This window comes from the organism of the source record quoted next, unplaced genomic scaffold, assembly GCF_019419815.1.
Source record: "Pyrus x bretschneideri cultivar Hongxiangsu unplaced genomic scaffold, Pyrus_bretschneideri_v1 Contig40, whole genome shotgun sequence".
NCBI classification, from domain to species: domain Eukaryota; kingdom Viridiplantae; phylum Streptophyta; class Magnoliopsida; order Rosales; family Rosaceae; genus Pyrus; species Pyrus x bretschneideri.
The window spans coordinates 2,781,996-2,797,030 of NW_025999724.1; the positions used below are offsets into that span (position 1 = coordinate 2,781,996).

The 15,035-nt window shown below is 37.4% G+C and overlaps 2 protein-coding genes across 4 annotated transcripts; both read left to right on the forward strand.

Moving 5' to 3' along the window:
* The first annotated feature begins 3,581 nt into the window (after window positions 1-3,581).
* On the forward strand, window positions 3,582-6,843 carry LOC103941341 (probable serine/threonine-protein kinase At1g01540). The gene is made up of 7 exons (XM_009351531.3): window positions 3,582-4,283; window positions 5,150-5,254; window positions 5,351-5,473; window positions 5,586-5,756; window positions 5,870-5,999; window positions 6,092-6,301; window positions 6,392-6,843. The coding sequence occupies exons 1-7, from the start codon at window positions 3,721-3,723 to the stop codon at window positions 6,551-6,553; spliced, it is 1,464 nt and encodes a 487-aa protein (XP_009349806.2). The 5' UTR covers window positions 3,582-3,720; the 3' UTR covers window positions 6,554-6,843.
* A 4,580-nt stretch (window positions 6,844-11,423) lies between these two features.
* LOC103941342 (protein BPS1, chloroplastic) lies at window positions 11,424-14,136 on the forward strand. 3 transcript variants are annotated; one of them, XM_009351533.3, is made up of 2 exons: window positions 11,424-11,579; window positions 12,849-14,136. In XM_009351533.3, exon 2 carries the CDS (start codon window positions 12,862-12,864, stop codon window positions 13,918-13,920), a length of 1,059 nt encoding a protein of 352 aa, XP_009349808.2. In that variant the 5' UTR covers window positions 11,424-11,579; window positions 12,849-12,861; the 3' UTR covers window positions 13,921-14,136. The 3 variants fall into 3 exon arrangements, with proteins under 3 accessions (XP_009349808.2, XP_009349809.2, XP_009349810.2); XM_009351534.3 differs by lacking the exon at window positions 11,424-11,579 and adding an exon at window positions 11,601-11,765; XM_009351535.3 differs by lacking the exon at window positions 11,424-11,579 and adding an exon at window positions 12,529-12,647.
* Window positions 14,137-15,035: the final 899 nt, after the last annotated feature.

The following is a 15,035-nucleotide window of genomic DNA, read 5'->3' on the forward strand; positions in this document are numbered from 1 at the left end:
TTCTCCTTCTCCTTCTCTTTCCTTCTTCTTCTTCCGCAGGGGTGGGGATTGATGGGTTTTCAAATATTTTTTTTTTCTTTTGGGGATTTGTGTAACATCCCACATCGCTCAGGAGAGTGATCCTTATATGTATATTCCCATCCCTACCTAGCATGAGGCCTTTTGGGAGCTCAGTAGCTTCGGGTTCCATAGGAACTCCGAAGTTAAGCGAGAAGAGGGCTAGAGAAATCTCATGATGGGTGACCCATTGGGAAGTTGCTCGTGAGTTCCCAAAAACAAAACTGTGAGGGAATAGTAAGCCCAGAGCGGATAATATCGTGCTACGGTGGTGGAGCGGGCCCGAGAAGTGTGATCCATCCCGAGCCGGGATGTGACAATTTGGTATCAGAGCCTAACCCTGGTCGTGGTGTGCCGACGAGGGCGTCAGGCCCCTAAGGGGGGTGAATTGTGACATCCCACATCGCCCAGGGGAGTGATCCTTATATATATATTCTCATCTCTACTTAGCACGAGGCCTTGTGGGAGCTCACTGGCTTCGGGTTCCGTAGGAACTCCGAAGTTAATCGAGAAGAGGGCTAGAGTAATCCCATGATGGGTGACCCACTGGGAAGTTGCTCGTGAGTTCCCAAAAACAAAACCGTGAGGGAATGGTAAGCCCAAAGCGGACAATATCGTGCTACGGTGGTAGAGCGGGCCGGGGAAGTGATCCGCCCCAGGCGGAGATGTGACAATATGGTATCAAAGCCTAACCCTGGCCGCGAGTGTGCCGAAGAGGACATCGGGCCCCTAAGGGGGGTGGATTGTAACATCCCACATCGCCCAAGAGAGTGATCCTTATATGTATATTCCCATCCCTACCTAGCACGAGGCCTTTTGGGAGCTCACTGGCTTCGGGTTCCCGTAGGAACAAGCGAAAAGGGGGCTAGAGCAATCCCATGATGGGTGACCCATTGGGAAGTTGCTCGTGAGTTCCCAAAAACAAAACCGTGAGGGAATGGTAAGCCTAGAGCAGACAATATCGTGCTACGGTGGTGGAGTGGGCCCGGGAAATGTGATCCACCCCGGGCCGCGATGTGACAATTTGGTATCAGAGCCTAACCCTGGTCGTGGTGTGCCGACGAGGACGTCGGGCCCTTAAGGGGGTGGATTGTGACATCCCACATCGCCTAGGGGAGTGATCCTTATATGTATATTCCCATCTCTACTTAGCACGGGGTCTTTTGGGAGCTCACTGACTTCGGGTTCCGTAAGAACTCCGAAGTTAAGCGAGAAGAGGGCTAGAGCAATCCTATGATGGGTGACCCACTGCGAAGTTGCTCGTGAGTTCCCAAAAACAAAACCGTGAGGGAATGGTAAACCCAAAGCGGACAATATCGTGCTACGGTGGTGGAGCGGGCCAGGGAAGTGATCCGTCCCTGGCCGGGATGTGATAATTTGCAGGTGGTGAGAAGAAGATGAAGATGGGGAGAAGAGAGAGAGGAGGGGGGAGGGACGAACTGAGGGTTAATTTTAATTTTTATTTTTTTTTACTTTTTATTATTATTTTAATATTTAAAAAAATATTAAATAATTTTTTTTAGTTTTTAATAATATTTTAATGATTTTTAATAGAAAGTGGGTCCCGAATCAAGCCACGTCAGCATTTAACTGAAAACTAAACGGCCAAGTAACGGAAGGTATAACATTGGACCAAATTCTAAAGATGAGGTATGACATTGTCAATTTTAAAAGATAAGATATGAAAATGTCGTGACACCAATAGTTAAAATAGTTTTTTGTACTTTACCCTTACAAATACGATGAACATAAGACAACACTACAATCATCCATTTGTGGTTGTACTACTAACTATTTTAAGAGGTATACCTACAATTGAGACCTGCTTTAAAATTAGACGTTTAAAGTATGATATGCATAACATCTCTAAGTGCTACAAGATCTCGTACATTGGAATTCATGGTTATGGAACTCATTCATTAGTATGGAAGATGATAGGACATAACTACTATGAGCCCTTTAGTTATTAGTCTCTTTGCTCTTTTGATGGTTGTTAAGCTTTGCTTACTTTGTTTTGGTTTTATTGTTTTTATGACTTTTTTTTTTTAATGGTGATGGGTCTAATCTTTAGGTCCGTTAGTTTTGTTTGTATCTTGTGAGCATGTCAAACGGCCATATATCTTCAATTTCCCAACAAAGCATCCAAATCACTTACAACATATTAGTGTTGTTACATGTAATTCACAAATTATTACATGTAATCTAATTTACAATACTGTTTTGCAACGTTACGAGTTTGGAGAGTAGTCATTTTCTACCTATAAAACTTATCCAATGCTCTTTACCAACCCTAATATGTAGGAGAAATTTTTAAGAGGACCTGACACTGGTGCCAGGTGGTGTTTCCACCAATAAAAATTTGACACTTAGATATTCTTTTCAATTAATTATAATTAAGTTAAATTCTCACAATTAGAGCTGACATAAGTGCCAGAAACACTTAAAATTTTCTCAATACATAACGGTCACTTTTTTGCCCATAGATTTGTGTAATCCCTTTTTCCTACTCAAAACTAAGTTGGTGAAATGCTTTCATGGAATTTTGGTACAATAGTGAATTCAAGGACTTTTCTGCAATTTCTCTAGTATTACTTCCATTTTCTTTTTAAATTTATTAATACTAAGGGATGATGAATGTCCAAAATTATTACAATATTTAAGGAAGAGAAAATTTTGAACCAGAATATGCATGTGTGAAAACTCAGCACCCTATTTACTAGAATATTAGAGCACGTGAGATGCCAAGGAACGGAAGGTTAGAACCTATATATAACCTTTGAGTTAAATTGATACTTATATTTGAGTTTAAATGTAAGATTTCAATCTAAGGTAAAACTCACGTCAATAAGAAAATCAAATGAAGAATTCAAATGACCTTTTTTAATCTTCTAAACAAATTCTTATTGATTAGAAGAAAAGTCATTTACTTGAATCCAAAAACAGATAATCCATCAAGATGGATACAAATTTCAAAGTTGCAACAATTAATGTTAGTAAATGATTTTGCTTGAAAGCTCAAGCTACTCTGCCAAGAAAATTCACTCTACAACCACCATTTGGAAGAAACCCAGTGAGACACTGAGAGTCCCACCGTCATCTGTCTGCGTCCGGCCAAGGGACACACCCGTTCTTTCCTCTATATCAAAGACTTAAAAAAGGAAACACGTTAAACGGGTAATAAACAGATACACTGCGTGTCATAAACACAAATGAATAAATGAGGAAAAATATACTATTTGTTTACTTATATTATAATACGTGATTACCCACTTGTGTTTTTCATACATGAAAAATGTTTTCCATCGTGTCATCCAATTTCAATAAAAACTTTGAATTCACGATAGGAAGTATTTTTGCTCACAGCGATAAAAACCCTCACACAAAAATAATAAAAATAAAATAAAAACAAATATAAATAAATAAATTAAATTAAATTAATGACACACAGACAGGTAGACATATCAATTTTCATATTTATACAAAATCTCCCACTATAGCTCCCACTACAGCTCCCACTACATCTTGTCTTGAGCCTTCAAAAACTCTCTCTCTAAAAACCTGCACGATTCTCTGATCGCCGGAAAATAAAACTCCGGCGACTCAATGCGACGGAGCCCACAATCCAAGCAGCGAACTGTCTGAGTCATTCTCACAGTATTTGCAATGTCGGTGTACGACGCGGCGTTTGTGAACTCGCAGCTCGCGAAAACGACATCAATCTTCGGGCTCCGTCTGTGGGTGGTCATTGGAATCCTCGTCGGTGCTCTGATAGTCCTGACCCTCTTCCTCCTTTCTCTCTGCCTCACCTCCCGCCACCGCTCCCGGGCTCACAAGGCCCATAAGGCCCAGCCCAAGCCTTCCGCCGCCGATTCTCCCACTACTCCAGTCAAATCGAAGGAAATCCAGGAAATCGTCAACGACCTCCACGTGGAGATCGGGAAGCTGGAGCACCGGGTCGTGGTGTATTCGGACCGGGCGTCGAGCGGGGAGAGCAAGGGGACATTGAATAGTGGGTGCGAGACGGCGTCATTTGGGAGCGGGAACGTGGTGGGGCCGGAGGTGTCGCATCTGGGTTGGGGGAGATGGTACACTCTGAGAGAGCTGGAGGCGGCGACGAATGGGCTGTGTGAGGAGAATGTGATTGGGGAAGGAGGGTATGGGATTGTTTACAGTGGGATTCTCAGTGACGGGACTAAAGTCGCTGTCAAGAACTTGTTGAATAACAGGTACTTTTTTCAATAAATTTTCTTCAAAGGTTGAAACTTTTTTTTCAAATGTGAATTTTGTGATTTCTGGATTGATTTGGATATGGGTTTGTGGGTTTTTTCTGATCAGACATGATTTTGATGATCAATTTTGAATATTTTTGTTGTAATATTCGACATTAAGTGAAAATTTTAGTTGAATTATGTATTTTTTATTTTATAAATTGAAGAACCTTATTAAAATAGGAAAGCTTAAAATCTAAAAATAGAAGGGGCGTTTGGATATCTGATAATTGTGGTACAATTTTCACGGAGATAGAAAGATGGGTTATGTGTAAGATAACGCTGTCAAGTTTTTCTGGTCTGAGTAACAGTTTGAAATTGACTTCAACGAACTGTTGTTTTCTTCCTGGATATATATTTTTTTGATATTAAAATTTTCTATTCCTGCATTTTCTCAGCAACCAAACAGGGTACTTCTGTGTTGGTTGAATAAATTGGCATGTTTACCATTTGGTTATCTTTTTCGGCTTGATCCCTTTTTGCCCTTTATTCTTGTCTTGCGTTTGTTAGAATTGTGCTGTAAAGTTGCATGCTTTCTGAAAAGAATGAACCCAACCCATCTTCTTTTTGAGTTTCTTGTGCTTATAGTCAAGCTTGAATTGATGAAGTTGGCATCAGAATCTGTTTCTCACTTTACTCTCTCTTCCCACATGCAAAATTGGACTTATCTCGAATTTCTTTTCGGTGTCAATGTTCGTACTATTTAGTGTATGGCTGCATTGTCAATGATTAACTGATGGTACATTGTGCCTTGGCTTTTGGATATCTCTTATCTTTTATGCATGTGACTAATGCATTTGCTTATGATACTGGTCCATAATCAGGGGTCAAGCTGAGAAGGAATTTAAAGTGGAGGTGGAAGCCATTGGGCGTGTGAGACACAAAAATCTTGTAAGGTTGCTTGGATACTGTGTTGAGGGTGCATACAGGTACCCATTTTTTTATCTTCTAATTTGAGTTTGAGTTTGAGTTTGCAGTTCTTGTAGTTTGTGTATAGATGTCATATAACTTCTGATTTTTCGTAGGATGCTTGTGTATGAGTACGTTGACAATGGCAATCTGGATCAGTGGCTTCATGGGGATGTTGGTGAAGTCAGCCCTCTAACGTGGGATATCCGTATGAATATTATACTGGGAACAGCAAAAGGGTACTCAGATTAAATTAGTTTTTGCTTGACTATTCGTTTTTTTCCTTAAAATTAAGAAAAGAAATCCATATTGATGTATTCAAGGGCCTTTTGGTGTTCCCTCATTGCGCAGGTTGGCCTATCTTCATGAGGGTCTTGAACCAAAGGTGGTTCACCGTGATGTGAAATCTAGCAACATACTAATTGATCGCCAGTGGAACCCCAAAGTATCTGATTTCGGTCTTGCTAAGCTCCTGTGCTCTGAGAACAGTTATGTGACAACTCGAGTGATGGGAACATTTGGGTTAGTTCTCGATTTCTTTTAAAATTTATTTACAAATTTACCTAAACATATGCATAAAGAGTCATATGTGCTTGAGGTTTGAAAATGAATCTTATATTTGGTGGTTACTTTAGTTATGTTGCACCGGAATATGCTTGCACGGGAATGCTGAATGAGAAGAGTGATGTTTATAGCTTTGGAATACTTATTATGGAGCTTATATCTGGGAGAAGCCCTGTTGATTATGGTCGACCACAAGGAGAGGTTAGGTTTTGAACTTTCAACCCCACCCCCTCATATATCAAGTCTTCTTTCGCTGCTACTAACTATAAGTTGAACTTAATGAATATTATCAGGTGAATCTAGTTGAATGGTTAAAAACCATGGTCGGGAAACGAAAAGCAGAGGATGTGGTTGATCCCAAGCTGCCTGAAATGCCTGCTTCAAAAGCACTTAAACGTGCTCTGTTGGTTGCTCTTCGATGTGTTGATCCTGATTCCACAAAAAGGCCAAAAATGGGACATGTGATCCACATGCTCGAGGCTGATGACTTGCTATTCCGTGATGTATGTATAATTGAAAACTAATCTCATGATTTTTGATCGCCGTCTGTTCTTGATATGTAATTACTTATCCATTTTGTCATTGACTTGCAGGAACACCGACCTGGTAGAGATATGTCCAGAAAAGACCTTGATTCTCAACAGGACAATCACATCGTTGTGAAGATAAACGATAAACACTTGAATGAAGGTACTTCTGATACTAGCAAAGGTGATACCAGTAGGAACCATCATCAACCTACAACGTGGAGATAATGCCCCGGGAGGATTACGTGACTAACATCTTTAAGTTATCTCCAGGTTTCTGAAGCTCATATTTCTCCTTCCATTTTTGCTGTATGTTCAATAATTTAAATCCTTTTCCTGCTTACTTACACATATTTTTTTAGGACGTACACCGAATTTGGTTGCAATTGTACAATTCAAATAATTTGTTCTTCATTCTTAATTTCTTATAGGAAGCATAATTCATTACTATTACTTTGCTTGTAAAAACAAGATATATCATTAGTGTTACTTCAAAAATATATATATTCTTTCTTTCTGAGTTTAAGCCTGTTTAGGCAATGATAAAGATACTTATAAGGTTCGTGTCGGTTTCCAACTTCTTGTCACCATCAATGCCAGCCTCAGTGTTAGATGGTGATGAGCTGTAATGCCCCTTAATACGCACAAACAGAACCTTACATATACAATGAGTGACACCAAACCCACAATAAGTTGTATACGTAAGGTTTTAATTAACAAACCTTACATACACATGTCTTAAGTGTCTCTCGGATTTCATTTTTGATTAAAAATTTGTAATCATTTCCGTTTGTGTATATACTTCTCTAGATATAGGATGTTTAAGACTGCTTGTGTAGGAACCACTTTTACTAGAAGTGCTTTTATTAAAAATATGTTGAGTTCAATTACTTTATGGAAAAGCTCTTGGAACTACTTCCTTAAGATGCATTTAGCAAGTTATGGCGCGATTGGAAGTGATTTTAAAATGATTGAAAAGCGCTTCTAGGGAAAAAAAATTTTGACACTTGAAGAAGTACCAGTTATGTGCTTCTTGTAGAAAGTACCTCAACTGTTTTTTCAAGATTCACTTGCATTACAAGGATTTGTTTCAACAAAGCTTTCACCAAAAGTGCTTTCAGCTATTTCAAAAGCATCAACCATTTTGAAATCACTTCTAAACGATACCTATAGCTCGTTTGGAAGTGCTTTTAAAATAACTGGAAGCGCTTTTGGTGAAAATGTTTTTGGAACCAATCCTTAATAAAAATACAAGTAAATCCTGAAAAATCACTTAAAATGCTTTCGTATGTGCTTCTTGCAGAAAAGACTTAAAGTGCTTTTGGTACCCAAAAACATTTTCTCTAAAAGCGCTTTCAGCTATTTTAAAAACACATCTAAACGAGTCCCTATTCTCCATAAAGCACTTATATGATGTATACTTTTGAGTGTTGCTGATAAATATAGTCATAAACGCTTCTAGTTATCAGAAAACGTTTTTAGTCTCATAATCACAGACAGGCCACATGACTGCCTTGGATGGTTTGTGGGGAATGGACCCGGCAACCAGCTAATTGAGTTGAAAGAGCTGCTGCTAGAAGCCTGCAACTTCTTCTTCATGTTGGTATTGGTCTGGGCTGGACTGGGGTCATGCTTGCGGCTTTCACCATCAAATGCCAGAACATTCTTTTGCCCCTTTTGCCCCCTTTGCCCCTCAACATTGACATTTGGCATGATAAACGGTAGTGTTATAAAGCTGGCAATGGGTAATGTTTAGAGGGACCCCTTTGTCTTTTTGCTAGTGTTTATATTTTGGTAATTATTTATTTGTAGCATTTTAAGACCTTTTCAATGCATTTGTTTGCGTTGGGTAGAAGCTGAAAATTTTGACCTGTGGCATGAGATTTTGTCAAAAAAAGGCGTGTGCGGCTGGGGCCAAAGCTAGCCTACAATTGTCGACTAAAATATTCATCAATTACTTTTTAAAAATTTTAGGCAATATTTTAAACTAAAATATTGATGGGAAGAGGGTTATAACTTTGAGGGAAGAAGCCAATCACACTATTTTGACCTTGTGGCGAAATACTTACATGTGATTAATCTCAGTTGTTTTTGCTAGTATTTTACTTGGCAGGTCATCACTGGAATTACATTTTTGGACGAACAATAAGATTATCATACTAGATTCATCAAAACTACAAATATTGACGTTCAAATTCAGATTAAAATGTGAAGCGTACTGTTTTAACCAACTTGGCAAACCTAAATCTCCTAAATTTGTTTTCCCTTTCATATTTCTACAAGTGCGCACTTTGAAGGGTGAATCAGCTAATTGAATGGTGATTTTGCTGATTGATCAGCTCAATTTCTTATCTTTTACTCTACCATGGTTATTTGTCCTCAGTGTTTTTCTTTTAAATATTTTCACATGTGAAGCATCTGCTTTTGCTAATATAGGTCCTCCATTGATGTGAATGAATCTTGATGAGTCGATATTATGCTGTATATTTTATCTAATTTTAGTTTAGTTTGGTTATTATATTGGAAGAATTTTGATATTTTGAAGTGTATTTTCAATATATGATTTTTGACTTCCTTTGGGGCAAAACGTGATCAAATGGATGAATTTTGGAGTAATTCCATTTGGAGGACGTTCGTGAGTCTCTCAGCTTATTCATGTCAAAGTTTCACATTTTCTCACCAAGCAATTATTTTCTTGTGGAAAACCTAACCTTCAAAATATGCATGGGTAATTCATAAGTGATTGGGAAAATTACGTAGGATTGTTAAGGTGATGGTGGAACCCTAGTGCTTTTACTAATTGATTTTCTTTAAATTATTATCTAGTTGGTTTCTTAATTTGTTTTTTTTTTTATAATTAAATTCGTTTTTATTATTTTAAGTCACAAAATCAATCTTTTCTAAACTTTGTTTTCAAATAATTAATTAAGATTTGGATTTTACACAAATTATTCATTCAATTAAGCCGTTTATACTACAACTATCTTGTTCTCTTGCAAATACTTTTAAGTTTTTTTATTTCTACTTTTGCAGGTGGTAAAAATCCTATCAAATCTTTTCTAATACAATTGGTTTTTTTCTTCAAACGATACACTTTGTTAGATTAACTATCGACGGGGTTCATTTACAAATACAATTGTTGACTCAATGGTTCTTTATTTAGAAGCACCAATCACATTTTTTGATCTAACAGTAATTTGCACGTTGTAGGCACCCACAAACACTAGAACTCGAGACTCAAGTATTTAAGAACGTTTATCTATGCCTCTCAGGATTAGATGAGAGATTTGTCTTAGTTCTCTCATTCCTAACATCGCTTGTTTCTAAGAAATATTATCAAAAACCTTGGTTATATTAGCCTTATGATACTATTACATTATACAAATATTTCTTCGGATTTAGGACGACACAATTTTCTTAATACAAATGGTAGTGAGATATGAAGGTTGTAAAGATAAATGCTTTTGACCATTTGAACTACAATTTCTTGCCAATTTTGGACCGATGGAGACCAGTTTGGATCCTTAAGATTGAGGAACAGTTCGTCATCAATTTACAGAATTTTATGTTTATAAATGAAACTGTTTATATTATAAATCAGTATGTAAAGATTATTTCTACAAAAAATAATTGAAACTAAAATCTTTTAGTCAATCAACTGTAAAAAATAAATGGAGGGTTCATAATGTTTTTACTTAATCCCTCTATTTGTTTTTACATAGGTTAATGACTGAATGATCTCATATTTTAATGATTTTTTTTTTTTTTGGCAAAGGTGACTTTTAATGAGTGATTTACACAATCTAACAATTCCGATCATAAGCCAAAGTTCTATGAATCGGCCACGAATTGAATTGTGAAAGAACTCCTCCTCATCCATTAAAGACCCAAATTAATACTTTTTGTACCAGGATTCATCTTTCATAATAAGTTGCACACATCATAGTTTTTTCACCATCGCGAGCCTCATCACCATTGTACAATTATTACCCCACGAGTGATAATAACTTACAAGTTTCTCTGTATCATAAATCAAAATTTGGAATATGTAAAGCTTATGCTAAATGACATATGTAGATTATAAGAGGTTTGTAACTCAAGGGGTTACTCATACATTTGAGGTCATGTGTTCTTTTCTTCCCTTCCGAGTGTTAGTAACACCCGTATCCCAAAAAAAAAAAAAAAAAAAAATCCCTAGTTTTAAACATTATAAAAGCTTTTCATTTTATGAAATGATTTTTGTATGGGTAATGAGAGGGAGATTAAATATGTGTAGGCTTTGTAAACTAAATGACATAGAAACTGAAGATTAGGTGCCCGTTTGGATGTGCTTTTAAAATAACTGAAAGCGCTTTTAGAAAAAATATTTTTAGGTTCCAAAAGCACTTTAAGTGCTTTTTACAAGAAGCTCCAGTTATATGCTTCTTCCAGGAAGCACTTTAAGTGCTTTTCTAGGATTTACTAACAATTTTACTAAGGATTGTTTCCAAAAATATTTTCACCAAAAACGCTTTCAGTCATTTTAAAAGCACATCCAAACGAGCTCTAGATTATTACTTAATTGTTGATTAATGTACTTATTTTTTTTAATTAATGATATGTCATTTAGTTTTTAAATTTAACCTACTTAGCATTACCCTTTTGGTATACATCTATTTATTTTCGTAATTTGATTTATTTAATGAAAACATAAAAAGTAATCATGTACAAGTGGAAAATGTGCATGGAAATGGAAAAGTCACTTCCCATTCTTTTTCCCTTAACGATCTGGTGGAAAGATGTTCAGCCCTTGCATGACAGCGTGAGTTTAAACTCTGTTGTTGATTAATCTAACAAAATATATCGTTTGACCAAAAAAAAAAAACGATCTGGCGGGCCGAAGCCCAAAGGCCCAAAACAAATCCCACCCTCAGCCAATTATCAATCAAGACCGTTCTTCTCGTGATCACAACCACATAACCCGGCCGCGTTTCGTGCACAAAGAACAATCAAAACCGTCCATTAATAGAGAGACAACAGTACACTACGTGCAACCCCAGCATAACTACCGAAGGTCTTCGAACCTCAACGGAAATATCACCCACTACCACGTGGCCCTATCCCCGTACATCCTCGGGTGAGCCTATCACTGTCACTCACCCACTTGTATACAGCAGCTTCTCAGCAGCCTCACATTTTCAACGAAGACCCCAAAAGCCGAGTCGCCGACGCTCGAAACTTTCATCGAAATTTCTCGATTTCTCCTCTGAATCAGGTGCGGACCCCCTCTCTACCTCTCTCTACCTCTCTCTTGTGATGTGTTTATAGTATAATTAGGGTAAAAGGCTTTAAAATTTCCGTTTTTTCAATTCTTGTTTCGCTTAGATTGACTTTAGGTTTAGGGTTTTTGGTTTCCAATTTCTCAAAGATCGGTGTAGATTTCTGAAGATCTAACGGTTAGGTGAGTGATCTATGCCTAGAAATGTTAAATTTTTAATTTTTGTGTATGTATTTGTTGTTTGTATATGCTTGTATATCTGATATGTAAAATCTTGTATATGCATGTGATTTGATTGGGTTAGCTTTAATTTTTGTTCAATTTTGTTTTAGAAGCTTATAATTTATGGTATTGAAGTCTGTGACTTGAAAATTAAAAACTTGTGGTAGAAATTTGGGGGTTTTGTTTTTAATTAGGTATGGGTAGGATTTTCAATTTGGGTAATTGTTCACCGCCCGTTTGGTACCGTATGAAATGGCAGAAAATGAGAAAATAGGTAGGAAAGCATGTATAACTAATTTTTATCTTCATTTCATACAGATCTTTGTTGTAATTTGGTTCTATCGGTGGAACACAGAATTTCACCTAAGGTTGAGCTTAACTGTTTTTCATCTTTCTGTAAAGAGAAGCATAAGACAGAGGATTTATTTGTTTGTGGTTTGGGGGAGGGGGTCATAGCTTGTTATTTTGTATATAAGCGAAACTCAGCTAAGTTTATTAGGAAAGTTGCTTGACGAGTGCTAATTTACTGATCGGGCATATGTCAAGTTTTGTTTAAACTGTTGAAATGGCATGCTGTTAAATGGAAGAATGAACAGAGAGTACTTGTGTATTTGGGTTTATTTATTTGCAGCTGATCTTGTCAACTCAATTAGGGATATGTTTTCGGTGATTACTGCCTAGTTGGTTGTTAACATAATTTTGTTATTCTTCTGCCTGGAATCAGGTGGAAGGTTGCGTTATATGTTTGTTAAAATCATTGTGTCTCCTGCTGTCATCTCCGGGATGACTAGAGCACATGTAGTGAGCAGTCTTGCAATTTGCAATACATCACTATGGATGGAGGTTGACAATCGGCTTCCAAAGAGACCTAATTTTGCAATGTTTATGTGGCCTTTTACTCTAACATGTTCCCTGGAGGACTTGATGAGGCTGATTTACAATGTGATGTCTCATCATGTTTATGTCTTCCCCACTTTTGGTTTTGGATGCCTTTTGAGGTTGATTTCCCATACGATATGTGATTACATTTTCTTCTTCTTGCAGTAAATACACAATAATGAGTCGTCCACAGGAACCACACCGACCATTCTTCCATTTTGGAAATCCTTTTAAGATGATTGCACCAAAGGGTTCCCAACTGTCTCCAAGGCTTGTTGGACTGTTGAACACGTTTGAGGAAACATTGGCTGGGAGGCTAAGAAAGCTTAACCCAAAAGACAAGGATGATGTCCTCAGCTTGTCATGGATGAAATTAGCTATGGAGTCTCTTTGTGGAACTCATAATGACATAAAATCCCTCATAGCTGAAATTGATCTCCCTGTTAGTAACTGGGACGAGAAATGGATTGATGTGTACTTGGACATCAGTGTGAAGTTGCTTGATGTATGCATTGCTTTTAGCTCTGAGATCTCACGTTTAAACCAGGGACATCTTTATCTTCAGTGCGTCTTGCATAATTTGGATTCAACTACTTCAGACCAATTTATTCGGGCCCGTTCCTCACTTGATGGCTGGAGGCATCATATTAGTTCAAAAAACCCTAGAGTTGAGAACTGTAGCACCATTTTAGATAAGCTTGTGGAATCCCTTGATCTGCCAAAAGTTAAGAACTCAGCCAAAGGGAAACTTTTGATGCGTGCTATGTATGGAGTGAAGGTGTTGACAGTATCTGTTTGCAGTGTCTTTGCTGCTGCCTTTTCTGGTTCTGCAAAGAAGTTGTTAGATTTGAATGTCGCTGATACATATTTGTGGGCTCAAGCGTTTAACGATTTACAGGGTATTGTAAATGGGGAAATTAGAAATGTATTTTCTAGTGGAAGAGTCATGGTACTGAAAGAGCTGGAAGCAGTTGATGATACTGTCAAGGAAATGTATCCCAAGATCCAAGATGGCGTTGACCTTGCTGAAGGGAATGCATTCAAGAATTCTATTTCAGACTTAGACAGGAAGGCACAGAAACTCTCCCAAGGGCTCGATCTTCTTACAAAGGAAGTTGATGGATTTTTCCAAATCCTGTTAGCCGGGCGTGACACATTGCTTTCCAAACTAAGATCAGGTGGAGCAGTCTCAGACCGGATGCTGATGGGAAATGTGGAAGGTCAGTTTGTGAGATGAAAATGATCTTAGCAAAGCTAACATCTCTTACTTATAAAGATGGTTTTAGGTATGGGGCTTTATGTTTTCTGTTTTTTGTAAGTATACCATCTTGTATGGTGTGTTGTAATCAGTATGTAGTGAGTTATCGTAGTTATATTATTATTGTACTGGCTTGTATAAGTGTAATGGTGTACTATGGATTGCTAATGATATATGAAAGGGTTTGGTTTGAAATCGTGATTGCCTGCTATTCGACCGCGTTGCTATGATATATGAAAGGGTTCAGTAGGGGAAACTATGTTTCCTACTTGGTTGTAAGAACTACCAAAGTTACTTCTCTAGCAAACTTTTGATGTCTAGCTTGCGCCGCGGATGATTACCAGCAGGAAGTTTCTCTCTCGGTGTGGCAAACAGGTATTTGATGTGTTGAACTTTTATGGACATGACTTTGGTGTGCGTTTTGCCATCGGACGATGTTAACACAATGTGTCCTTTGTATGATATTCCAGAATTTCCAGTGGGCATTGCAAGTTTAGGGTGCCCTTCAATGACTGAAGATAGTTTGTCTATACGATTCGTCGAAGAATTTTCCTCCCCACAGTCAATGACTGAATATAGTTTGTATATATGATATTGCTTGCCCCAGACAAGACTCAAAAGACTCGAAGGTTTAGGTTGAATCATTTGCGTTTCCATTAAGCAGAGCAGAGAGTAATCTCTTTCTTTTGCCACTAAATACTATAGTCTAATGATATTCCTTTTCACTGGTAAGTGGAGAGGTCTTAGGCTTAGTTTGTTATTGCTTTTTTTTTACTTAAAGCTACTTCACTTTAAAGTTAAGCAGGAAAAAAGTGTGGTAAAACTAAAATATACTGCGTAGTTTAAAAGCAATGGCTTCCAGGCAACAACTTTTAAAAGCAGTATGTGAGTTGTTTTAATAAAATGCAAAGTTGAGCCTTTATAATATTTTTAATTCGTGTAATAAGCTCATTAAATTAAAAAATGACATTATTTATCATTTTAGACATTGTTTTTACATTGCTTTTCATACTCACAACATTTTTACAACTACAATTTATTAAACTTTATTTTGCAGTTGATTCTTCTTAAAGCGCATCAAAAACAATTTATTG